This window comes from Oncorhynchus masou, chromosome 29 (genome assembly GCF_036934945.1).
Source record: "Oncorhynchus masou masou isolate Uvic2021 chromosome 29, UVic_Omas_1.1, whole genome shotgun sequence".
NCBI classification, from domain to species: Eukaryota; Metazoa; Chordata; class Actinopteri; order Salmoniformes; family Salmonidae; genus Oncorhynchus; species Oncorhynchus masou.
The window spans coordinates 62,286,780-62,313,020 of record NC_088240.1 but is presented as its reverse complement, the minus strand read 5'-3'; the positions used below and the strand labels follow the sequence as shown (position 1 = coordinate 62,313,020).

The 26,241-nt window shown below is 38.9% G+C and overlaps 2 protein-coding genes across 4 annotated transcripts in view; both read left to right on the top strand.

Moving 5' to 3' along the window:
• The first annotated feature begins 5,089 nt into the window (after window positions 1–5,089).
• Window positions 5,090–11,905, top strand: LOC135520208 (cysteine-rich venom protein). Its single transcript, XM_064945596.1, has 8 exons — window positions 5,090–5,140; window positions 5,461–5,560; window positions 6,903–7,003; window positions 7,245–7,335; window positions 7,652–7,794; window positions 10,625–10,713; window positions 10,838–10,920; window positions 11,094–11,905. Exons 2-8 carry the CDS (start codon window positions 5,497–5,499, stop codon window positions 11,234–11,236), a joined length of 714 nt encoding a protein of 237 aa, XP_064801668.1. The 5' UTR covers window positions 5,090–5,140; window positions 5,461–5,496; the 3' UTR covers window positions 11,237–11,905.
• Window positions 11,906–16,022: 4,117 nt separating this feature from the next.
• The window catches only part of LOC135520207 (inactive phospholipase C-like protein 2), a 59,052-nt gene continuing 48,833 nt past the window's right edge, over window positions 16,023–26,241 (top strand). The window contains exons 1-3 of one of the 3 annotated variants that reach the window (XM_064945593.1): window positions 16,023–16,151; window positions 16,303–16,360; window positions 16,969–17,410. In XM_064945593.1, the coding sequence (XP_064801665.1) occupies window positions 17,162–17,410 (249 nt within the window). In that variant the 5' untranslated portion in view covers window positions 16,023–16,151; window positions 16,303–16,360; window positions 16,969–17,161. The remainder of the gene's footprint in view (window positions 16,152–16,302; window positions 16,361–16,968; window positions 17,411–26,241) is intronic. The other 2 variants (XM_064945592.1, XM_064945594.1) reach the window with 2 other exon arrangements.

Genomic DNA, 26,241 nt, shown 5'->3' with positions numbered 1-26,241 from the left:
GCACAGCCATTGAAGAGGAGTCGGACAACATTCAACGGGCCACAATCAACAGCCTGATTAACTCAATGTGTCGGAGATGTGTTGCGCTGCATGAGGCAAATGGTGGTCACAACAGATACAGACTGGTTCTGATCCACACCCCTACTTTTTTATAAAGAAATCTATGACCAACAGATGCATATCTGTATTCCCAGTCATGCGAAATCCATAGATTAGGGTCTAATGAATTCATTTCAATTGACTTAATTCCTTATATGAACTGTAACTCAGTAAAATCTTTGAAATTGTTGCATGTTGCATTTATACTTTTATTCAGTATATTTAGGTCAGTGAGCATAAATTGTATTTGCTGCACCCAAACATGTATAGTATGTAGAGAGGAACACCCAGTTAAATATACAAACATCACAAGTGTTCTTGACAGAAGTGAATGAGGGTAAGGTGATATGACATCAAAAGACATGACGTGGGTGTTTGGTTTCGGCATATTCTCTCATTGCATTATAAGTGTGTTGCAGATTTTTAAAAGTAAGAGTTTAGCATGTTTTGTTATAACCTCAAACCTTCTCACTCACCATTATTCATTCAGAAGAAATCATGGTATTATCAGGATTCATTTAGAAGTGTTCAGGAACTAGATAAAGTGCTTTCATTTCTAACCTGTAAAACAGACTTACATGAAAATACCCTCAAAAAGGTGACATCCTGTTCTGTTGCCTCATGAGACATTTGATCTAAAATCCAAAATGCAAAGCCAAATTGTACATTCCTGCTTCACTGTCCAAATACATATTGAGGAGAGTGTATCTGCCTCATCCTTTTTATAAGTGAGAATGTCCTTATACTGAAGGTACAGCCTCACATGGCTCAAATAGTCAAGAGACACTGAACAAATGGAACTGTGCAGTCTGAGAGTCTGAGGATAGTTTAATATCTATAGGTCATACAACTGTGTGTGAGGGGGGGTCAGGGATTACAGTTTTTTACATCACTAACATCCTTTTGTCCAATCTGTAGTCACATTTTCAAAACTATAAACACAGTTAGCACAACATCCGTCTGTTGTGGACCATACCATTAACACGATTCATGCTGTTAACACAGAATATGCAGTCAATTAAAACATTTCTAAATTCTTACATTTTCATTACATACAAGCTTACCCAATACCAAAGTTATGGATCTTTCTTGTCTTATTTACAAATGCTTGAACACAGCATGCCAGAAATGAAGATCTAATGTTCAAAACCTTAAATATAGTATAAAGCTTTTAATTCTGCAACAACAGCATCTCAAAAGCCATATTGAAACAGCTGATCAGCATTTTTGAATGAAAAGATCATTGAAACATTGAGAAATAGCTGATTTACTGTAAGTTGTGTAAGATAGACCAACCACAGCTGATTCCAAAGACATAGCCAGGTGTTGAAGTTCTTTCAATTACATGGACATACACAGTAAAAAGGGGCTTCTTTGGATTTATTTTGTTCAGTGTGGGTACAGAATAATACAGAGGAGCAGAGAGAGAAAACAATGTCTGGACCAGGGAGAGGAGTAGCTTGACCAGTGAGAGGAGTAGCTGGACCAGGGAGAGGAGTAGCTGGACCAGGGAGAGGAGTAGCTGGACCAGTGAGAGGAGTAGTTGGACCAGGGAGAGGAGTAGTTGGACCAGGGAGAGGAGTAGTTGGACAAGGGAGAGGAGTAGTTGGACCAGGGAGAGGAGTAGTTGGACCAGGAGAGGAGTATCTGAACCAGGGAGAGGAGTATCTGAACCAGGGAGAGGAGTAGCTTGACCAGGGAGAGGAGAAGCTTGACCAGGGAGAGGAGTAGTTGGACCAGTGAGAGGAGTAGCTTGATCAGGGAGAGGAGTAGTTGGACTAGGGAGAGGAGTAGCTGGACCAGTGAGAGGAATAGCATGACCAGGCACAGGAGTAGTTGGACCAAGGAGAGGACTAGTTGGACCAGTGAGAGGAGTAGCTTGACCAGGCACAGGAGTAGTTGAACCAGGGAGAGGAGTAGTTGGACCAGGACAAGGGAGAAGGAGAGGTAGGGGGAGAGAAGTAAGAATGTGTTGTGGTGTTCAAAGGAGAGTAAGAGCTGTTGTCGCTGATGAAATAAGAGCCACCATCATAGACCATGTGATAAACCATGGTCTATCACTGAGAGGGACTGGTGAAAGAGTCCAGCCTAATACCATGGTCTATCACCGAGAGAGGCTGGTGAAAGAGTCCAGCCTAATACCATGGTCTATCACTGAGAGAGGCTGTTGAAAGAGTCCAGCCTAATACCATGGTATATCACTGAGACTGGTGAAAGAGTCCAGCCTAATTCCATGGTCTATCACTGAGAGAGGCTGGTGAAAGAGTCCAGCCTAATACCATGGTATATCACTGAGAGAGACTGGTGAAAGAGTCCAGCCTAATTCCATGGTCTATCACTGAGAGAGGCTGGTGAAAGAGTCCAGCCTAATACCATGGTCTATCACTGAGAGGCTGTTGAAAGTGTCCAGCCTAATACCATGGTCTATCACTGAGAGAGGCTGGTGAAAGAGTCCAGCCTAATCTCAGACGGTCAACCGTGGCTTCCATTATCCAGAATTTTCAACAAACCAACAGGTAAGTAATGTATTTCACAAGGGCTTCTTCTATCATTACTGTTGCTATGTCCCACTGTAACTGTAGATCACCAATGCCTATACAAATACATATGTTCTATTTTTGTTCCTCTAAAGGACACAACGTCTTCCTCCCTCTTGGGGAAGAGGAAAGCTCCTCAGTGAAGACTAAGAGCCATTGTAGGATTGGTCATTGCTGACAATGCAACGAAACTGAGAGAAATTCAGACCAGAATTGTAGAGGACAACCTGATATTTCTCAATAAAGGGGTGACAGGTAGCCTAGTGGTTAGCGTGTTGGACTAGTAACCGAAAGGTTGCAAGATCAAATCCCTGAGCCTACAAGGTAAAAATCTTTCTGCCCTTGACCAAGGCAGTTAACCCACTGCTCCTAGGCTGTCATTGAAATAGGATTTTGTTCTTAACTGACTTGCCTAGTTAAATAAAGGTAAAATAAATGTTTGATCCATGTTTGTGCTGCTTCCTTGTTATTATCATGTTGTGTTGTGACCATGGTGTGTTGTCGCCTTGCTATGTTGTTGTCTTAGGTCTCTCTTTATGTAATGTTGTGTTGTCTCTCTTGTTGTGAAATGTGTTTTTTCCTATATATATATATATATTATTTTTAATCCTAGCCCCCGTCCCAGCAGGAGACCTTTAGCTGTCATTGTAAATAATAATTTGTTCTTAACTGATTTGCCTAGTTAAATAAAGATTAAATTAAAAATACAAATAAAATGGCCTACATACTCACCAGACATGTCACCCATTGAGCATGTTTGGGATGCTCTGGATCAATGCTTACAACACCATGTTCCAGTTCCCGCCAATATCCAGTAACATTGCACAGCCATTGAAGAGGAGTGGGAGAACATTCGAAGGGCCACAATAAACAGCTTGATTAACTCAATGTGTAGGAGATGTGTCGTGCTGCATGAGGCAAATGGTGGTCACAACAGATACAGACTGGTTCTGATCCACACACTTACTTAAAAAAAAGGTATCTATGACCAACAGATGCATATCTGTATTCCCAGTCATGTGAAATCCATAGACTAGGGTCTAATGAATTTACTTTAAATGACTGATTTCCTTATATGAACTGTAACTCAGTAAAATCTTTGAAATTGTTGCATGTTGAGTTTATACTTTTATTCAGTACATTTAGGTCAGAGAGCATACATTGTATTTGCTGCACCCAAACATGTATAGTATGTAGAGAGGAACACCCAGTTAAATATACAAACATCACAAGTGTTCTTAACAGAAGTGAATGAGGGTAAGGTGATATGATATCAAAAGACACGACGTGGGTGCTTGGTTTCGGCATATTCTCTCATTGCATTATAAATGGTTGCACATCTACTTACCGACTTTCTATGTAAACTCTAGACATATTTCATTCAGCCTTTTAGGGATAGAGGGAATCAGTTTGGAAAAAAGTAATTACACCTTGATTATGACAGACATTTGTGTATTTGTAATGATACACAGTCAATTCAGTGATTTATTGGTTTATTCATGAACATTTATTAAAACAAGATCTTGATATAAAGTGAAGTAATAAGAATAATACAATAATATTATTGAGGGTGGCAGGTAGCCTTGTGGTTAGAGCATTGGGCCAGTAACCGAAAGCTAGAAATCTGTTGTTCTGCCCCTGATCAAGTCAGTTAACACGCTGTTCCCTGGGTGCCGTGGATGTCGATTAAGGCAGCCCCCACACCTCTCTGATTCAGAGGGGTTGAGTTAAATGCTGAAGGCATTCAGTTGGTCAACTGACTATGTATCCCCTTTATTTGTTAGAGGCCTTTCTGAACACCCAAAGTCACCTTGCATCATGATAAGTAGTACAAAATGATATCCAACTTTGTTATTTATGTCAGTTGCCAACAAGTCATGCATTACATTTTTAAAGAAATGCCCACTGACCTCCGAGCAGATCGTTATTATGCAAAGGATAAATCCTTCTATATTGACTGAATTTATACAACAGGATTTGGTCATACACACTAAACAGTCATTATTGTGGCCCAGACACATTGGCTGGATAGGCACCAAAGGCAAAGTCTTTAAAGGCTAATTAATCTGATTGACAATCCTGCCGAGCTAGAACAAACTCAAGGAAGACTATTTGCCATTGTGAGGTCCCTGCTTTCAGAATTGGCGTTCCATTCCAAACAAAGAAATGCATCCACTCATATGCAGTCAACGCCATCCATAATTGTTCTTTTATTTACACTAGTATTTACAGAGCGCTTCTCCATTCTTTGTGGAGGTTTGCAGTGGAGAAACTACACCCCATGCGCTTACAAATTCATATTTACTTCTGTCAGCTTCTCAATACTGGTTTCTGGATGTATTGTTGTTCTGCATTTATTGTGTAATATTGACAGCCTCTTCATCATTAGTAGTGAAAGAACAGGTGAGCCTACCACAGTCACGAATGTAGCCCGGCGTTGGCCATATAAAAGGAAAAAGAACAGCACCAAGCGCCACTCAACCTCCTTGAAGACCCATGAGCAGGTAAAGCCTCTTCGCTCTGCAAGAAGTACAGATCTTTACAGATTTACTATTTGAGAACATGCAAGTTAAAATATGAGGTCATCAATCTCCGTGATGTGCAAAGGCTCATCTCTTGATTCTCAAAGGACTGCCTATTTTTATTGTTAATAACATTTTTGCTTATGGCTATCAATGTGAATATGTTAGTGGGAAAAGACAAAAGATGTTAAAATACAGTAAATGAAATGCAATAGATAGTAGCATACAGTTGTACAAAGATTCTGACAACAGGCAAACTAAGGCAATGTACTCCATTCTGATCATGTGGATTCTTATTCTAGATAGGTGCGGTCTCTCTCTCCTGGATTTCAGGCACAATGTTTGCGTTATTGGTTTGCATCCTGACACTGCATGAAGTGTACACTGTGTGCAATGTGGTAAGTACAACTACTAATAACTGAAAATAACACGTCATCTGAAACTGTACATTAGACATGAAACCAATTACACGTTAAAAGTATTTATGAAAGGTCTTACTGAAAGCTTTTCATTCTTTCCCTTGAGCCATCTCCTACTGCTGTGTCCATAGTCAAGTAAGTACAATTCCTTTGGAACATTCTAACACAGTGCCCAGTGAAGGTGTACACACTCGTTGCACAGTCTCCACATTTTGCTGCCTGAACATTTAAAAAGGGATTACACAACCTACTCCAGATTTTAAAAGTAAAAGACAATTGTAGAACATTTTCCAAATCAATTCAAAATTAAATGAAAATGTCTTGACACCCCAGAGTTCATACTTGGTTGAAACACCTTTGGCAGCCATTACAGCATTGAATCATTTCAAATAAGATTCTACCAACTTCGCACAACTCTTAGGGCAACATGTATTCATTGTTTTGCCATTAACTTTGGCTGAGAATCATTGATGGACAGCAATATTCAAACCTTTTTTTAAGGAGATTTCATTCAGGACTGAGACTGGACCATTCAGGAACAAGTAAACAACTCTTGGAAAGCCATTCGGATGTGTCTTTGGCATTAAATAGGTAGAATTTTCCAGAGAAAAAAAAATACCTCAAGGTTAGTATTAGGGTGGCAGTATCATGTTATAGGTATTGCTTCTCATCGGCAGGGACTGGGGAGCGTGTCAATTTCAAAATAAATATGAAAGCTGCAAAGCCCAGGTAAACATTGACAAAAATAACCCTCCTTAGTCTTCTGAAAATCCTGGGACAGAGTTGTATTTTTCAGTGAGACAATTATACATAATGTTATGTCAAAGACACACCTGATTGGATTTCCGAGTTGTCTGGACTCAGTCCTGACATAAATTTGCTTGAAAAGAGGTTTAAATATGCTTTCCATCAATGATTCCCAAACAAATATACTGCGCTTGAGCAATTTTGACAAAAAATTGGCATATGCTGCCCTAAGAGTTGGTAGTGTAAACTTCAAAAAGGTGGAGTAGATTATGTAGATCTGTACTGTAGGAAAAAATGCAATCCCTTTCAATTTGATGTGAAGACTTTGTGTAGACTTTCACTATCCTCTACCAACATGATTATAAATTAATTCAACTGGATTTAGTCATCACACACAATGTTTAATTCATCATGTGTTGTCTTTACAAAAGAAAGTGGATTGATTTGGGACTCATTGTCCAGACGTTGGCAAAGACATTAGGAGTAAATAGTTGCTTTGTATTATGGTTTAGTGATGTATTTACATGTGGAGTAAGTAATGTGCATATAATCCCACAATATAATGTGTGTATGTATAGATATTTGCCCAGACAGCACAGCAGTTCAGGCTGAGATCCTTAACCAGCACAACGCCTTCCGGAGAGCGGTTACGCCAACTGCTAGAGACATGCTCAAGATGGTAATTCATGTACTATCCACCAGTAAAAAACCTCAGAATCAATGTTTCCAACATAGTATCCCCCAAAATCCATCATAAAGAATAGAATCCCTAATATGTAATTCATAGAGCAGCCCTTTATGGTTAGTCTATGTACAGGTAGAGAAAATAAAGTGGCCACAAAATACTCCTTGAACACTAGTATGTGGATGTCAGTCTTGTGGATGGCTTTATTCTAGAACTGTTAGTATTTGATCTGCAGACCTGGAGCGAGGAGGCAGCGGCCAGTGCTCAGGCTTGGGTTGACACCTGCTCCATGGCTCATGGCCCACCCAGCAGTCGCATGCTTGGCAGTACGTTTTCCCCCTTTGTCTCTCCTTGACATCTCCTGTTCGTCCCCTGCTGTAGAGCAAATTAAAACAAATATATTATATTGATTCATGCAACTCAAGACTTTGGCTGCAATGGTATCAATGCGAGCGCGATCTTAAGCTCAAATATATTTTGAATGTCATGAGTTCTTATCACCAGTGACTCTCTATGGTAGCTTACATTTGTTGACATCTTAAATCCTGCATTCAAAGACATTTTAGTCAACTGTTCCAGTTTGATTTCACTGTTACACACCTATTTAGTAAACTTTTCCATGCATGCTTCACTTCTGAACAGACTACGAAATGGGTGAGAACCTGTTCATGTCTTCCACTTCTAAGAATTGGACTCAAATCGTTACAGCCTGGCACAGTGAGGTCATAGACTACTCCTATCCCAATGGATCTATCAATGGTAAATCCATCGGCCACTACACACAGGTAACATTCATCTTATGTACAGATACACTATGACATGAAGTGCCTTCAGATAGTATTCAGACTCGTTGACTTTTTCCACATTGTTATGTTACAGCCTTCTAAAATGGATGAAATAAAACAATTTCCTCACCAATCTACACACAATACCCTACAATGACTAAGTGATTAAAAACAAAAAAAACGTATTGACACTGTCCCACCCGAATTAATCCACCTCTTATTACCATCATTATGATGCCATGGCTCTAGACACTATACATTTAGACAGAAACGCAGTATAACCAGGCGTTGCGTCACCTTGAAATTGACATTTTTATTCAGAGAATTGCAGGGGAAGAGTACAATACCTTCTCATTGTGCAGCTTCATTGCCCTGCGCGCTTGTTCGTTGAGCTGTAGATCCACGCGGGTGTCCCCAAAAGTTTTCAAAAGCACCATTGCTTGTAAGTGCCCAGCCGTACTTTGGTGTCTCGTTGCTGCCTTGGTTAGACAACACCAAATCGATCACTTGCAAATAATAGGCATTCCCAGCAGTACAGTTTGCAGTGCTTCTCGGAGCCTGTGAGTCATTGATAGCGCCCATAATTGAAAGTGGCGAACAAACCCCTTTCCCGCCTGTGACAGGCTTTGTAGCGTCGGCGTCTACCTCTCCAGACAATGTCTAACTTTTCTTGAAAAGTTTGTCTTGAGAATGGCGTTGTAATTATATCCTCGACCAAATCGATATCTTCTCCTTCCACCATTGTGGGTTGAAAAAACAGCTTAGTAGTACGCAAATTAATTTGTGGATCAATTTCAGTTTCCTAGTTCTGAGACCTGCCCATATAGGACCTGCCTCTCAATATTGGTAATCCAATCAAAAGACGTGCAGGCACTACGCCTGCTAGCTGGCTCCTGTGTAACACTGGAGCCAGCCAGCAGGCGTACAATAGCCAACTCTAAAGCTGATTGGTTGACACTAAATTTTAATTTCCATTCACTTTAAGCTACAAGTGCCCGCAATGTTGATTCTGAAGGCCTGAGGGCAGATTTTAGACCCCTGGCAACACATGATGGCTGAATATGATTGGATAAAATATCTAACGTAAAGAGCAGCCCTCCAAATCTCAACCTGTGCCTGGAAGCAGTGCAACCAAGAGGAACGCTATGAAATGAAGAGTGTAACTCTTACTCCGGGGAATAATTTAATACATATTTGTGGGAAAATATATTTAAAAAAAATTATATTCTGATGATGTTTAGGCCAGCAGAGGCCTTGCTGGCCCTGACGGCCCACCACTGTGTGGCATCTTCCCAAGAAGACTTGAGGCTATAATCACTTCCAAAGGTGCTTCAACAAAGTACTGAGTAAAGGGTTTGAATACCTATGTAAAGGTCACATCAGTTTCTTATTTTATAAAGTTGCTAATAATTTGCCATTATGGGGTATTGTGTGTAGATTGACGAGGGAAAAACTTATTTTATACATTTTAGAATAAGGCTGTAACATAAAAAAATGTGGGAAAGTCAATGGGTCTGAATACTTTCCGAATGCACTGTGTAACATCTGACTAAATTACAGGTTTTATAGGCCCATTTATAGAGAAAGTCTGAGGCAGATATAAAAAAAAGAACAAGACATTTAATGAATCAGCTAAAAGTTTGGTTGTTTAAAAAATGTACAGTAAAACAATGCAAAAACACACCTCAGGTCCTTTCACTGGGTGGCTGTATCATTTTCTAAATATCTACAGTGCTTCCAGTGACAACTGACCATGTTCACAACCGAAAACAGTGACAAACAACTTCTGCATGAAAGAAAAGAGCAGTTAGCCACTATATCTACACAAACAGTAACTATTTTAGAAATACAACATGTATTAACTTAAACAGTCACCTTAAAGGAGGGCAGTTTCAATATACTGCTTAGACCCCCATGAACGTCTCTCCAAACACATCAAAGACAACTGCAGTGGCCTAACTTTCAAAGTAATACACATGCTGTCAAATTTGAATAAACAAACACCAATATAAAAATACCTTCTGAACAGTCAACACTGGACCTTTAGGTACAAAAGGACCCACAATGGACTATTTTTTAAAATATATTTTACATGTCCACCACTAATTAGGGTCAGATAGGAAACACACACCAACACTACAGTTCCTATTCTGTCATGTATATTTTCCGGGATATATAATCACATATACCTATTGAAACCAAAGGAATATATACTTACAAAATAGATTACTAACTTATTGACATTTCTTTTGGTAGCAATTTCAGTCATTGTATTGTACATACACTGAGTATACCAAACATTAGGAACACCTTCCTAATATTGAGTTGTCTCCCCACAAACTGGTGCACCTGACACCTACTACCATAAAACCATTCAAAGGCACTTAAATATTTTGTCTAGTCCATTCACCCTCTGAATGGCTCACGTACACAATCCAGGTCTCAATTCTCTCAAGGCTTAAAAATCCTTCTTTAACCGGTCTCCTCTCCTCTTCTTCATCTACATTGTTTGAAGTTGATTTAACAAGTGACATAAATAAGAGATCATAGCTTTCACCTGGATTCACCCCCGGTCAGTCTATGTCATTGGAAAGAGCCGGTGTTCTTCGTTCTTAACATTTCGTCTACTCAGTGTATATTGTTATGAACCATTGTGCTACACTCAAAATAACATCTGCTACATATGTGGATGCGACAAGTAACAATTGATTTGATTTGCTGTGCTGTATGGTAGTCAGAGTGGTGTGTAGTTACTGACAAGTGTCATTATGGTTATTCGCCAATGAAACTCTGATAACACTAAACTGTGTTTCCTTCCATATACCTGTAGGTGGTTTGGAACAGTTCATACAAGGTTGGCTGTGGTGTGGCCCTGTGTCCTGGCTCAGTCTACTTCTATGGATGCCAGTATTATAGAGCGTATGTTGCACTAATCACACCCAGAAATGCACCTAACACCCGTGTACAATTTCACCCTATTTACTGTAACTGGTAGTGGAAGGTAGGCATCATCCAGCGATCATTTCAATACTTTGGTTAACAGGGGAAACTACAGAGGAGTGGCTCCATACAAGGAAGGAGCTACATGTGCCGACTGCCCCAACTCCTGCGAAAATAAGCTTTGCAGTAAGTATCAGATATGATGAAATGCATGTGGTCTAAAATCTTACCAATATGACTCAGCAATGTTAGTGTTTCAAAAACATGTTCACAAGGTTCAATGTACAATAATCCCCAAATGTAAACTGTCAATCTACAATGAATTGACTGCCAATGTTTCTTCTTATGTGTCATTTCAGCCAATCCCTGTCCTTACATAAACAAGTATGTCAATTGTGCCGCCATGAAAAAGCAGGCCGGTTGCAGCAACCCTTTGGTGTATGCCTGGTGTCCCGCCCTCTGCCTGTGCACCTCCAAAATCATCCCAATAGCAAAGAAGTGAAACCACCAGACCTCTCCAAAATGGTCCACTGAAAGATAACTTTGAATGATTCCTCTGTTGTTTCCTTGTCTATGAGAAGAAGAAAAGAAAAAAACATAAAACCTGGTTGATCTATCTACTGTACTTCTGGTAAAGTCAGTTGATTTGAAAAATACTAACTATCACTAATAATATTTTAATTATCACTGTAGGTCTAAGGTACAGATAAAACATGATTCTTATTCTGGGGGTAACATAAGGTGTATAACCTACAGTAACTAATGTTAGTTTGAAGCGTTGCAATTGATTTTGTTCCCTTTATTGGTTTCAATGTCTTCATACCCATTTCACCAAAGAAAATCCATTTTTGATTTGCATGGACGTTGAATAAGAATATCCTCTACATTTTGAGAAGCAATATTTCCATCAGTTACAGTAACAGTGAACATGTTGATCATTTAGCTAATTAACCACACAGTAATATGGTCATACAGAACTGCAATACCTCAACACATTTAACTATAAGTTGATTCATGCTGCTCACCATTTGCTCTATCAACATTAAATGTTTGCACATGACAGAATTATATAAACCTTATTATTTTCCTTAATCACATTAAATGATCATGAAGATTAATTCATGGACTCTGTGTTAATGGTTTTACAACTCACTATCAGATAGTCAGCGTCACCACCAGATGCCTCTGTTGTACAACAGTAAATTCTGTAAATTCTGTATCAAAATAACATGACCGTCTGCAGGCTTGATATACACTGCCGTTCAAAAGTTTGGGGTCACTTATAAATGTCCTTGTTTTTGAAAGAAAAGCACATGTCTTTGTCCATTAAAATAACATAGAATCGATCAGAAATACAGTGCAGATACTGTTAATGTTGTAAATGACTATTGTAGCTGGAAATGGCTGATTTTTAATGGAATATCTACATAAGGGTACAGAGGCCCATTATCAGCAACCACCACTCTTGTGTTCCAATGGCAAGTTGTGTTAGCTAATCCAAGTTTAGAATTTTAAAAGGCAAATTGATCATTAGAAAACCCTTCTGCAATTATGTTAGCACAGCTGAAAACTGCCGTCCTGATTAAAGAAGCAATAAAACGAGTCTTCTTTAGACTATGAAACTCGTCAGTCTATTAGACTATGAAACTCGTCAGTCTATTAGACTATGAAACTCATCAGTCTATACTTGTTCTGAGAAATGAAGGCTATTCCATGCGTGAAATTGCCAAGAAACTCGTACAATGCTGTGTACTACTCCCTTCACAGAACAGCGCAAACTGGCTTTAACCAGAATAGAAAGAGGAGTGGGAGGCTCCGGTGCACAACTGAGCAAAAGGACAAGTACATTAGTGTGTCTAGTTTGAGAAACAGACGCCTCACAAATCCTCAACTGGCAGCTTCATTAAATAGTACTCGCAAAACACCAGTCTCAACGTCAACAGTGAAGAGGCGACTCCGGGATGCTGGCCTTCTAGGCAGAGTTGCAAAGAGAAAGCGATCTCTCAGACTGGCCAATAAAAATAAAAGATTAAGATGGGCAAAAGAACACAGACACTGGAAAGAGGAACTCTGCCTAGAAGGCCAGCATCCTGGATGTTATTTTAATGGACAAAAAATGTGCTTTTGAACAGTTAGTGTACACCGTCCCTTCTCCTGTCCCTTACAACATTGATTTATGTGAACTGATCCTTTATCAGAAAAAAGACACATGACTTCTAATAAGAACCCTGAGAACGCAACACAAGGTGGAACTGGCACACTGATATAGAGGTAAGGTATTCTGCAGTATATTTATTGTCTAGAATTTGATTCAAAAAAGGTTCAATATAACTGTTTATGTCATGTCTCATGTGTAGGCTATAAAAACTTCAGCAATGCATACCCTCCTGCACATAAACTCAGGCATGATTAACTTTGACTACAATATTAGAACGTAAACTGTAAGGATCCATTTTGAATAGCTAAAGAGAATAAGAGCTGCTACAAGAAAAACAATGAATTATACTGTTATCTGTTTCAATAACTGGATAGGCTATGCTATTGAAGGAACATATAGTCTTCTACAAGTTATGATCTGTTGACAATTGACATAAATACAGCATATTGACAACGTCTCAGATGGACATTTTTCAGACCGTAAAATGCTATATTTTTACCCAGGAAATCATTTGGATTGTCACACTCCAGCATCTTGAATTAAATCCAAGAGCACTGAATTTAATCCAAGATTTTAATATTCTCTAATTAACATCCCAAGCGAAAAATGTGTAATATTGTTATATATCACAAGTATACTTAAATATACAACATTTTGTAGTAATACACTTCAAATACGAGATGTATTTTTCTTATCTTAAGTATACTATAAATATAATATAATTAAACTAACACACTTATTAAAAGTGTACTTTAAATTACTAGATTTGTAAAGCTTTTAATATACTATAAATATACTATCGTCAACATTCAATACACTTATTAGAAGTGTACTTTAAATTAATTGTTTTTCAGTGAAGTATACTATAGTATACTATGTTCACTATCTTTAAATTTAAACACACTCATTAAAACGGTACTTCAATTTGAAACGCTTTAAATTGTAATTCAGTATATTAATTCAAAATACAGTTGGAGTTGTTTTTAAGTTGAAGAATTGACATATGTACAGTATATTACACATTTTTCTCCCCAAATTTGTGATATCCAATTGCTAGTTACAGTTTTGTCCCATCGCTGCAACTCCGGTACAGAGTACCTTGGGACAAGGGCTCATAAAAGACACACCCTCGTCCACTTATGCCCTTGGGAGAATCCCCGTGGCAATATTTGACCTCGGTCCAAATGATTAGCCAAGCAAGGGAAGTTTGCAACGTTAGCCCCTCAGCCCTCGTTTTTCAATTATGTTCACTTCGGGGCCTGGAATGCCACATAATTCAATTCGCGACGATTGTTCATCCACTAAGAAAAGTGTGGCAAAACTTAAAACCTCAATGTCAATATGACGTCGATATACAAGTGTAAGTAAAAAAAAAAGTAAATAAATTAGAAATTGTGCTACTAATGCACAAACACGTCTCATAAAAGTAATGATGTTTTTGTTTGGTTAGCTTTTGGAAAGTAGCTTGGCAGAAGTATCAAGGCAGGCTAACGTTTGTTAGCTAATTCATTTGCAAGCTATCATACAGGAGGCGTATATGAATAATTAATATAAGTAGACATGCACTCATAATTGACTGTAGCGCATATAAAGTACCCACAAGCTACCGATGGCTGAAAACACAATCGCGGGATGAATGAGTGATGAATTCCCGGCCAAGGGAGTCCATTTAAAACTCATTCTTTCCTCCGTCGCCCTTTGCCCTTCAAGTGTATACTCGTCAGACGTCATGATACGTCATCAGAAGTGTCCACTTAATTTGAGGGCTGAGGGGATAGGGTGTGTCTTTTAAGTGTTTGGAATGCAGCCAAGGTACTGACTCGGGAGAGGTGAAGGTCGAGAGCCTTGCGTCCTCCGAAACACGACCCTGCCAAGCGGCACTGCTTCTTGACATACTGCTTGCTTAACCCGGAAGCCAGCTGCACCAATGTGTCGGAAGAAACACTGACTGTGATCCAAACACTTAAAATACACACCCTAAGACAGCACTCTATGAGTGCTGCAGAGATGGTTGTCCTTCTGGAAGGTTGTCCCATCTCCACAGAAGAACTCTCGAGCTCTGCCAGAGTGACCATCGGGTTCTTGTTCACCTCCCTGACCTAGGCCCTTCTTAGTTTGGCCGGGCGGCCAGCTCCAGGAAGAGTCTTGTTTTTTCCAATCTTCTTACATTTCAGATTGATGGAGGCCACTGTATTCTTGGAGATCTTCAATGCTGCAGACATTTTTTGGTACCCTTCCCCAGATACGTGCATCGACACCACCCTGTCTCGGAGCTCTACGGCCAATTCCTTTGTCGTCATGGTTTGGTTTTTGCTCTGAAATGCACTGTCAATTGTGAGACCTTATATAGAGAGTTGTGTGTCTTTCCAAATCATGTCCAATCAATTGAATTTACCACAGGTCGACTCCAATCAAGTTGTAGAAACATCTCAAGGATGATCAAAGGAAACAGGATGCACCTGAGCTCAATTTCGAGTCTCATAGCAAAGGGTCTGAATACTTATATAAATAAGGTATTTCTGTTTTTTGTTTTTAATACATTTGCACACATTCCGACAAACATGTTTTAATCTTGTCATTATGGGGTAGTGGGTGTAAATGGATGAGCGAATTAATTTTTTATTTTTTATTTTTTTAAATAAGGCTGTAACGTTACAAAATATGGAAAAAGGGAAAGGATCTCAATACTTTCCGAATACACGAAAAATAAACCCTGGATTGTATATCCTACGTATTGGCCAATGAGGGACTTTGAAAATACCGGTCGACCATATTGGCACTCCCCAGAATATGGAGTCCGCCATAGGAATGAATGGAATGATACAGTATTTCAGTTAAACGTGTCAAGGACAAAATTACATGCATAAGTATTTGTTGTTGTAGTGGGGACAGTAACATTAATACTTTCAAAAATCATACTTTATATATATATATTAATGTATTTAAAGTATGTTAAACTCACATAATATATATTTAAAGTATGTATGAATGTGTCTGTAATAGAATAAACGTGGGAAAAAAATTGTTTAGACATGAATAATTGCATTTGTATAGCTTCCAAAATGATTTTGTTTTTACTGTGTTGGGTGCGTGCCAGGACGTAGGGGCGGTGGCATCAAAACAGTGCCCTCATCAGTCATTTAGTGTAATTATAGAGAACCGGATTGATCGATTACCTTTTTTTATGAGCAAAGTTTGATTGAAAGAAGGTTCGTTGTCGTTACAAGTAATTCGTTCACTTTTCGAATTTTTCTAAACGGTTAGCTCGCTAGATACATTTGATTTAGATAGGAAATGTATTGACAGTTGGGTTTAGTCGGTGACTACTTGTTAACAAGCTAGCTACATTGCAAGCTAGCTAATGCAGCAACTGGTGGTACAGGGACTGAACAGTAGTCTTGTCGTTGCAGCTGGATAGCACAGCAGAATGGAACTTTGTTCTCTTTCTACAAGACTTTATCAAGCAAGGCAAGTGTGATAACACGACATTATGTTGCCATGGGTGGCTGTAGAACAGATACGAGAGGGTTAGTTAGAACATATTTGGCTCTAGTATTAGCTTGTCAGGTTAGTTAATGTTAGCTAACTATTGGCAAGTTTATGAAATGTGGGCTAATTTGTCAGTTCACGAAACATGGCAGAGTACGGATGTCTGACTACGTTAACTAAATTAGCTCTCGTGTAGATATACACAGTAGCTAACAAACCAGCCACGTCTATCCGTGACGATTGTAAATATGGCTAACTTGTTGACTAACGAAGCTTAGCTAGGCTGCTAACTATCGAATGCCTTAACCAGACAATTTCAAATGAGACGATGTAGCTAACGCGAGCTAATGCATTCATTATGAAACATAATTTTGCAATATTATACCGACAGCTTTGCCAATTGAAAATGCCATTGAATGCAATTGCACTGTTTGTATGTAATTAGCTAACGTTAGTCAGTTACTATTCAAAGTCACATTTATTAGACATCTTGTGTGCATGCAATTTCAGATGATAATGTCTAGCATTGAACCGTTGAATCTATTTATATTCAGTGTATCTTGTTAATGATGTGTTTTGTTTTACAGAGCACAATCCATGGAGCACATTAGGTACGAGTCAAATATGGACCGAAAGATGATACGGAACATTTTTGTGCATATGTTATAACGAGGTAGCTAGCAAGCCAGGACATTGGATAAATACAACAGCGTTGCAAGTGAAACACCTACATTGCAGGTTGACAGCTACGCTTGGTCTTTCTGTGTGCGTGGAGTGCCTATGGCGGAGTTTGGAGAGAACGACGGCTCATCTCCATCGAATACTGGGGATTCGGTGGCTTTGCCCTGTGATCAAACAGACGGAAAGACGCAGTGCGAAGTATCGGTCTTCAATGGGGACTGTGGGATATCGGCAAACATGGTTGGATCAGAAACGTTACCTGACAGCCCAGGGCTTGAAACAGCCAACAACTCCTCTGTCGGATTGGATTCCAAATCTGGAATACCACGCAGGAGCAGCATTATAAAGGTAAATCATATTTGTAATACGGATTTGAAAACGCGAAGAGGGATGCATGGTTGGCTAGATGGTTAGCATAGTGGATGCATCCTTAGATTTTGATCTTCCACGAAGTGTACATGTCATGCACATTGGTTCAGCAACCTCGACCATACGACCACTTGCAATCCAAAAAAACCACGGTTCACACACACAGTGAGAATGTAAACAGTCATGTTAAAGTATAGGTCTTGGTCTGAATTTCATCGCAAGTGTCAATTCACCATTCAGAGCAAATTAACTAACTTCTGTGTTGTCAGCTCATGGTAAATATGAGATATTTAGCTGAATTCTGGATAGGCGACTACAAGGAGGGGATAAACCTCCATTATCAGATTGAATACTATTGTTTAAAAATATCCTAGGCCAAGTCCTCACTAACTCATTTATGAAATTGAAGATGAGACCTTAATATGAAGACACAGGGAGTTAGTATGGGACAACAATATCTAGGTTACAGGCGTTCTTACAAATACGTTCTGTTGGAAAACATTGCTTGAATGCTTTGCATAAACTGAATTCGGAGACCAAAGTGATCCGTTTGCGACATCTTTCAAACAACAATTTTGAGTGCTTGACGTTTACCATATGTTGCCATTCCACATTTGGGAAAGTCGGGACCAATTCCTGTGGTTAAGAACAGTTTCCAAATTAAATTGGTGCCATTGCTGTCTGAACACATTGGTTTTGTAAGCAGTTCATCACGAGACAAGGATTTTCCTCATTAAGACATCTCAGCTTTGTATTCCGTTGTCTTCATTACAATAGTGTTGTCAGTTGGCCTCTATATTAGACAACAGATGGCCTCATGAAGGAAATGATGCATTCACCTATTTCCTCATATTGACTGTGTTGCAAGGTTGTTCGTTTAACTTGTTTTCCCTGAAAGTGAAGGCTACAAATCCCCAAATAGGCCTACAAATTGCATTTCAAGTGTAGCCTAGGTCTTGCAGCCTGAGGCTATCACATTGCTAAACTCACAGCATTTTTGTATTTAGCTTATTGCTGCTCATTAGGCAGGTTTCCATTGACCCAGGTTTATTCAATAAAAGCAATGTCGCAACAAACACATTGCAACGTGTAATAGAAACAGCAGCTGTTGAAGAAATGTTCTAAAGATCGACAACATTTTTTATCCATTCAATGTGTGGATTTGTCTTTTGTGAACCTTTCTTTATTGTGAGGAATTATGATGGAAACAGTTTTTCAGAATAAATTATTGCCGAATAATTTAAGGTACTCTGGGCACATGTCACGCATAACTATAAAGCTCCACTACACATTTTAATTCTAAATGTCTACTGCTTGCAAAAATAAAAATGTTTCTTTGCAGAACAAGGATTGTCTTGACTTTCAAGAATGCCTGAATTGTTTCGCCTTGCTTTTCTGGTTGGCTGGATGCAAGTTTCACAACCCAATTATTTCAGCTCTACAGGAGTGCAAGCTGCACAATGGCACAGACCATGGCGATACGTTGGCACATGAGAATTATTAGAATATGGCAAATATGAGTAAATTCTTGCATTCTATCCATGCTGGCCTTTGCGGGCTACCTGAGACATGAAACATACTGTAGGTGGGAAGGCATACAGACTGTCACATTTATTAATGCACAATTTCCCTAAATGGATTTTGGAAACAGTTCAAACACTTTAATTGTTTTATTTGGCACACGGTTTTTGCGAATGTTAAATTTTTTTGGAGGCAGGGGGGTGACATCATTACGGCCTGCTGTTTTTGTCACAAATAGAAACAAAGGCAGTTGTTGCAATTTCTATGCAAACTTTCTAAATGTCAACAATAAAATCACTGGACAAGTTAATGGAAACAGCTTATGTAGGTCTATCCCTTATTTCTTTGCCACTTTTGATTTTAAGCTGCTTATAGCTTACACTCCAGCCCAGGGATGGGCAACTCCATTTCTTTGTGGCTTGATTGGTGTCACATTTTTGCCCCAGCTAACACAACTGACTCCAATAATCAATGAGTGATCTTTTAGTTTTGACTGCAATTAGTTTAATCAGATGTATTTGCTAGGGATTGGGGGGAAAGGTGAGACAACCACTTAGGACTGGAGTTGCTCGTCCCTGCTCTAGCCTTCTTATCATATCTGCAAGTCAACTGTGTAGCCTTATGAATGGATAGTCCCCACTGTGACTGAAGTTGCATCAATATCTTTTGATCAGCTAATTTCTGGTTCTACTGTAGATGAGGCTCGTACTTGTTATTGTCCAAAATCTCAATCAACTATGTTATTCATTGTGAGCCTTTTCATTGTGGTATTGTTAATTTGCCTGCAATGAACATGGTTCTTTCCAGTTAAACTCTTTTTCAAGCCAGGTTTTGTGGGCAGCTCTTTTTTGGCACATTAAAAGTGTTGAACCTTGACTCTCTCTGCCTGGAGATTGATGAAGGTAACATTGACATTTCTGCCTTGTAAATTTCCAAGTAATCTCTCACCACACAAGGACCTGTCTCACTTCCCAGCTGTGAAGAACTATTTATTTAATCTGATGTCCACTCCTGTGACTCAAGGTTAAAAAAACCTACAAATTAATAGTTCAATTATGTCTATTGAAAGGTATCGGAGAGCAGAGAATTCTGTATTTACCCCCACAAAAATATTTGCTGCACATACTTTCACTCACCAAGCTCTTGGTTGGTCTAGGATGTCCACATTTGGGAAACCTTCTGTGTCGACAAACCTCTCATTGCTATTGAACAAAGCTTAATGCACACGTCGTGTTAGGACCAGTCAGTACTAAGGTAGTCGAAAATTATCACGTGGCTTACCACCAATGTCCCAAACGCAAAAAGGGACTGTAAGACTACACAATAACAGCCTTCTCTGCAAGCCTTGACAAGTTGGTATAATACAACACTGGTCCATATGCAAATCAGTGTTGGGCAAATTTCCAGGCTAATCATGCTGGCCCTGTCAGACCAGAGCTAAAATGGACAGCTCCCATTAGTAGCAGTGGGTTCTGCTGGAGGTCTCTGCCATATTACACCACTCCACTTCCACCTTGTGGTGTGGATCAGAAAACCAGTCAGTATCTGGTGTGACCACCATTTTGCCTCATGCAGCGTGACATCTCCTTCGCATAGAGTTGATCAGGGTGTTGATTGTGGCCTGTGGAATGTTGTCCCACTCATCAATGGATGTGCGAAGTTGCTGGATATTGGCTGGGACTGGAACACGCTGTCCTACACGGCAATCCAGTGCATCCCAAAAATGCTCAATGGGTGACATGTCTCGTGAGTATACAGGCCATGGAAGAACTGGGACATTTTCAGCTTCCAGGAATTGTGTACAGATCCTTGCCACATGGGGCTGTGCATCATCATGCTGAGCCATGAGATGATGGCGGCGAATGAATGGCACGACAATGGGCCTCAGGATCTCGTCACTGTATTTCTGTGTAATGATCATGCTGTTTAATCAGTTTCTTGATATGCCACACCTGTCAGGTGAATTGATTATCTTGGCAAAGGAGAAATGCTCACTAATAGGGATGTAAATAAATGTGTGCACAATTTGAGCTAAATAATATTTTTGTGTGTATGGGACATTTCGGGGATCTTTTCAGCTCATGAAACATGGGACCAAAACTTTACATGTTGTGTTTATTTTTTGTTCACTCTATATAATTAATTGTGCACAGCCTTCAAGATTGAATTTATATGAAAGATCTACGCACTTCCAATGAGAAGACGGGCACTTTCACTTTCTGTCCACACTCATAACATGAACACTGATTTTCAACTGTATTATGGAGTGCAAATCCCCATTGGCACACGTTGAAAGTTTTCCTTAATTTTTAAACTTTGAAATCAACATGGTTTTTACATTTACTCCACCAATTTTCAGAGACGGCAGCTTTCTGTGGAACGGGTAAGATATTTGTTTACATGTTTGATTGGTCAGAAAAGTGCAGGCTTGTGGTAATGGCTGGAGTGGAATGGTATCAAATACATTAAACGTATGGTTTCCATGTGTTTGATATTCCATTTGCTTAGTTCCGGCCATTTATGCCTCCTGTGATGTGGGGATGGAGGGGGCTTGACATGAAGTGGATTGGAATGTGTTTAGGATATTACATGAATTATTACAGAATGATGCACTAGAAATGTGTATTTCTGGAACAAAGAAAAACAACTTGTTCTTAAGATTTGAAAATAATGGTTCTGTTCTCGAACACTAGATATCACGTTTGTTTCCATTCCTTAAAATGGTTTGTTCTTTTTCATGTTCTTTGAAAATGGTTCCAACCCCTGAGGAATATAATAAGCTATTTACCTACTAAAGCAGAATAGTTTTTCTGCAGTGATGAGAGGATGTGGTCGGCAGTAGTGGAAGAATACCCAATTGTCATACTTGATTAAAAATAAAGATATCTCTACTCAAGTGAAAGTCCCCCAATGAAAATACTGCTTGAGTAAAAGTCTAAAAGTATTTGGTTTGAAATATACTTGTATCAAAAGTAAACGTAATTGCTGAGATATACCTAGTAAGTAATTTCAAATTCCCCATATTAAGCAAACCAGACAGCACAATTGGGTTTTAAATTTGTATTTGTATTTTTTATTTTTTTTACAATTATTTAAGGATAGCCAGGGGCACACTCCAACACTGAGTCTGCCAGATCAGAGGCAATGGGGATGACCAGGGATGTTATCTTGATAAGTGTATGAATTTGACAATTTTCCTGTACTGCTAGCCATTCAATTTACTCTGGGTGTCGGGAGACATGTATGGAGTAAAAAGTACATTATTTTCTTTAGGAATGTAGTAAAGTAAAAAGACTTCAAGAATATAAATAGTGAAGTACAGATAACCCAAAAAAACAACTTGTTTGGGACTTAAAATAACACTTTCTCAAATTAACACACACACACACAGTGGGCTGAAACTTGGCTTCCAAAATTGTGGTATTGCTGAGTGTGAGAGGCCTAGCTTGGGTCAGATCACAGTATGTGCTCAAAATACAATCATAAGTAGACGCGCACAATTAAAACCACTGTATCATACTGCTTGAGGTGTATAAATCCAGATTTATATTGATTTAACAATTCCGTTAAGAACAAATTCTTATTTACAATGACGGCCTACACATTATGTGAATGATAATGTAGCTTTGGCCTAACAGTTTTTAAAATTGTGTTCAGTTTGAATGAACCTGTGGCTAAATCATTTTTTCACAGAGTTCCCTTAACATGGTCCCTTCATTGTTTGATGGCTATCAATTATCTTCTGTATTTTGTTGCCAAAACCACAGCTCAGAGCATGTCCCTGATTTAGTGATCATCCAAGCAAAATGAAGGCCTAGGATTGTTCCAGCTGTCCACTGCAAATAAATAAATCTTCTCTTCTGGTCCAGGCAGAACAGGAGAAACAATATGTTCTCTTTCAATTCAGATGCTCCATATTTCATGGGGAGCCTTATACTTATACTTAGTTAGCTTAGGAATCCCTTGCAGCAATTCTTTTCCTTCCCTTTTCTCAAGATCAGGGTTATTTGTCAATATTGAGTAGTTTACATGACACCAGCCTACACCAGTTTATGATGCCTGATCTTTCTTGCACCCTAGCGCTAACCAAACCCTGTTGAATGTGAAATGTCACTGGTCTCATAGACTAGATATAACATGGTAAGCGCAAATCCATCCTGGACACTGAAATTGGAATGATATGTTAAGTTTGCTATGGTTACATAAGATGGAAGATTACTTGAGGCAAAAACCAAAGGAGGGTTGGGGTGGGTGTATAACATCTTGCAACGCAAAGGTTGTGTGTTCGAATCTCATCATGGACATGTTTAGCATTTTAGCAAAATGTGCTATTTTGCAACTACTTAGCATGTTAGTGAACCCTCCTTCTAACCTTTACACTCTTCGCTAACCCTAACCTAACTCCTAACCATTACCCCTAACATCTAGCAACCCAAAGGTTGTGTGTGAATCTCAAGGACAATTTTTGCTAATTAACAGTGTTGTTACTTCTTAGCATGTTATCTAACCCTTTCCCTAACCTTAACCATTTTAGCTAACCCTAACCTAACTCCTAGCCCTAACCTTGACCCCTTAACTAACGTTAGCCACAACAAATTTGTAACGTATCATACGAAATGGATGATGGACATACACAAAATAATACATATTATTCAAAAACATAATATCGTCATACCGTCCAATTTTTTTAAATTTTAAATACCGTGGTATGATATTTTGGACATATTGCTCAGTCCTACTTGACTGCATCAACTCAATGTAGAGAAGATTGCTAGCTACAATATGCTGCGCTCCCCTGTCCTTGTAAACAATTAACATGACAATTCAGATTAAACAGCCTACCTGTTGGTTGTTCGTTGTAGCTCACTCATTCTCATTTAGCTAATGGTTAATTCTGTAATTTTTATTCCATTTTGCATTTATTATAGAGATCTCTCACTTCCCTTGCTACACATGGAACCTTGGACTGTAGAGCAGTTTTGATAGGCTGACTAAATCAAAAAGCTACTTGTGAAATGTGTGTAGGATACTGGCATAGCTGGCTACCAGTATGCATGTCTTTTTTAAATATATATATTTTTAATTATGGGACACAGGTCATAAACTACATTTAAACATTTGTTTTATTACATTTATGAATTTCAAATGTCACCCTTGTATGTAACAATGTCACATGGATAATTTACTTAAGACAAGGTATTTTTATTCCTAATTAAATAAGCCTAAAAAAATACACAAGTATTCAAATACTAACCGTTTCAGATATTTGAATAACCGTGCCCATCCCTAGCTACTATTCAAATTAAATCAATTAGCAACAGACTGGCTCATGATTTAAAATGTGCAAAGTTATTAGGGCTGTCCCCGACTACAAAATAATCTTGGTCGACCGAGAGTCGTCTGTTCTTTCCATATATAGACACACCCTATGTTTGAATAAAATCAACTATATGTAGGCTACTGCGTTTGTCTGATGCTTTAAGCACGGCAATTTTTAAAATGAAGACACACAAATTTACTAAAGATGGAGCCAGAGTTTAATATAGCCTAACCAGAATAATAAAAACCTGTTCTGACCCTCTTCCTCCTGCTGCTGCTGGCATTTGCAGATTATGGCAGTTTCTATACTCCTGAAGTTGCCGGTAATGGGCTACACCAGCTGTCGGCAACCTTTTTTCATTTGGAGTGCCAAGTTATCATTCTATTTCTACTGATCTGCATGCCAGTTATGATTTTCAAATGCACATTTTCGTGGAACAGTTTTATTTTAAATTTATAATAGTCTTCATATCTTAATCAATGTCATCTGGTTAATCAAAATTCTATGTGAATGAAAAGTTTTCAAATTTAATCTTAACTTCTATTGCCATTGCCGATATGTAAAAATGGCGTACATAAAGCCAACAAAATAAACATTGCAGTCTGCAGGTAGATATTATCCTGATAAAAATAAATAGCCTGTCCTTGGCTAAGCATGGCCTGTCTGCAAGGAACTTGAAACATTGTCAACTATTAAAATATTCTGGGCTCTCAGTTTCCTGTGCCAGTGAGCTCCGGAGAGAGACACAGCTGTAGGATATTTGCGTGATAAGAAGTAATCAGGTAGACCTACTTTGATATTTCCACAGGATCACGGCATGACATTTTCTCTCCCTTTCTGAGTGTTTATCTAAAGGGATATTTTGAGGAACTATTGTCATTCTCAATGGATGTAAAAACAGACTTTGTTTACTTGCCGTTAGAGGAGAAGACAAAATTACTTTGAGAAATAGTATTAGATCCCCAAAAGGGCACATTTTATAGGCCATTTGTGTGCAGGCCAGGTAGCATATAGGCTTACTTCTATGCATAATCAGGTGTGTGTCTGTAGTCAAGATTGACAGAAGCGCTACAGTACAAACAAAAGACAATGAATAAATTGACAACTTGTAAATGGAATTAAATAAATCAGTGTAGCCTAGGTTGTGTGCTCTGCAAACAATGTGTCCACTCCTACAAGGATGATGGTAAGACTGTAGTAATAATATATTGAATGCATTAACAGAAATGACCTTAACCAAACAAACATTGTAGATAAAAAATAGTGGGAATTAATGGTAAATGTACTACTCGTGTGCCATCCCTGCAGCCTCTGCAATGGATTAGTCCACTCAGACAGGCGTGAATCAGACTGGTGTCTCGTGTACCATGCAAATTTTTTTTTCCACTGCTTGAATAAAAATAAATATTGGTCGACCAACAGCCTATCGACCAAACATTGGACCAGTCGACTTAATGGGGTCAGCCCTAAAAGCTATGAAGTGAACATGGAGCAAATGGATTGCGGGAGCAATGCGTCATTAATCCTATAATTACTTATCATTGGGAAGGTGCTATTTCAGTAATCGGCCATCGGATGCAGGTAGGCATACATAATTGTCACACATGCACTTGTAATTAATATTTCACCATGCTATATCAATGGCTGCAAGAATGTTAGGAACTAAGCACTGCGGCAATATTTTGCCTCTGTTAAAATGAAAGAAGCTAGGCCTAGTATGCTGTCAGTGAAAAGCCGGAAAATATGTGTTGGTAAATAGAAAGTTTGTAGGCCAACCCATTTTCATGCCAAGCTACTTGGTCATAGGTCCGTTTTTCATCAGAGGAGCAGTAGTACGTTTTTAGGGGAGACCGCAGTAGTGGTGCGTGGGTATAATCACTGGGGAAGCCAGATAAAAAGCAATATTACAACCTACAGTTGAAGTCGGAAGTTTACATACACTTAGGTTGGAGTCATTAAAACTCGTTTT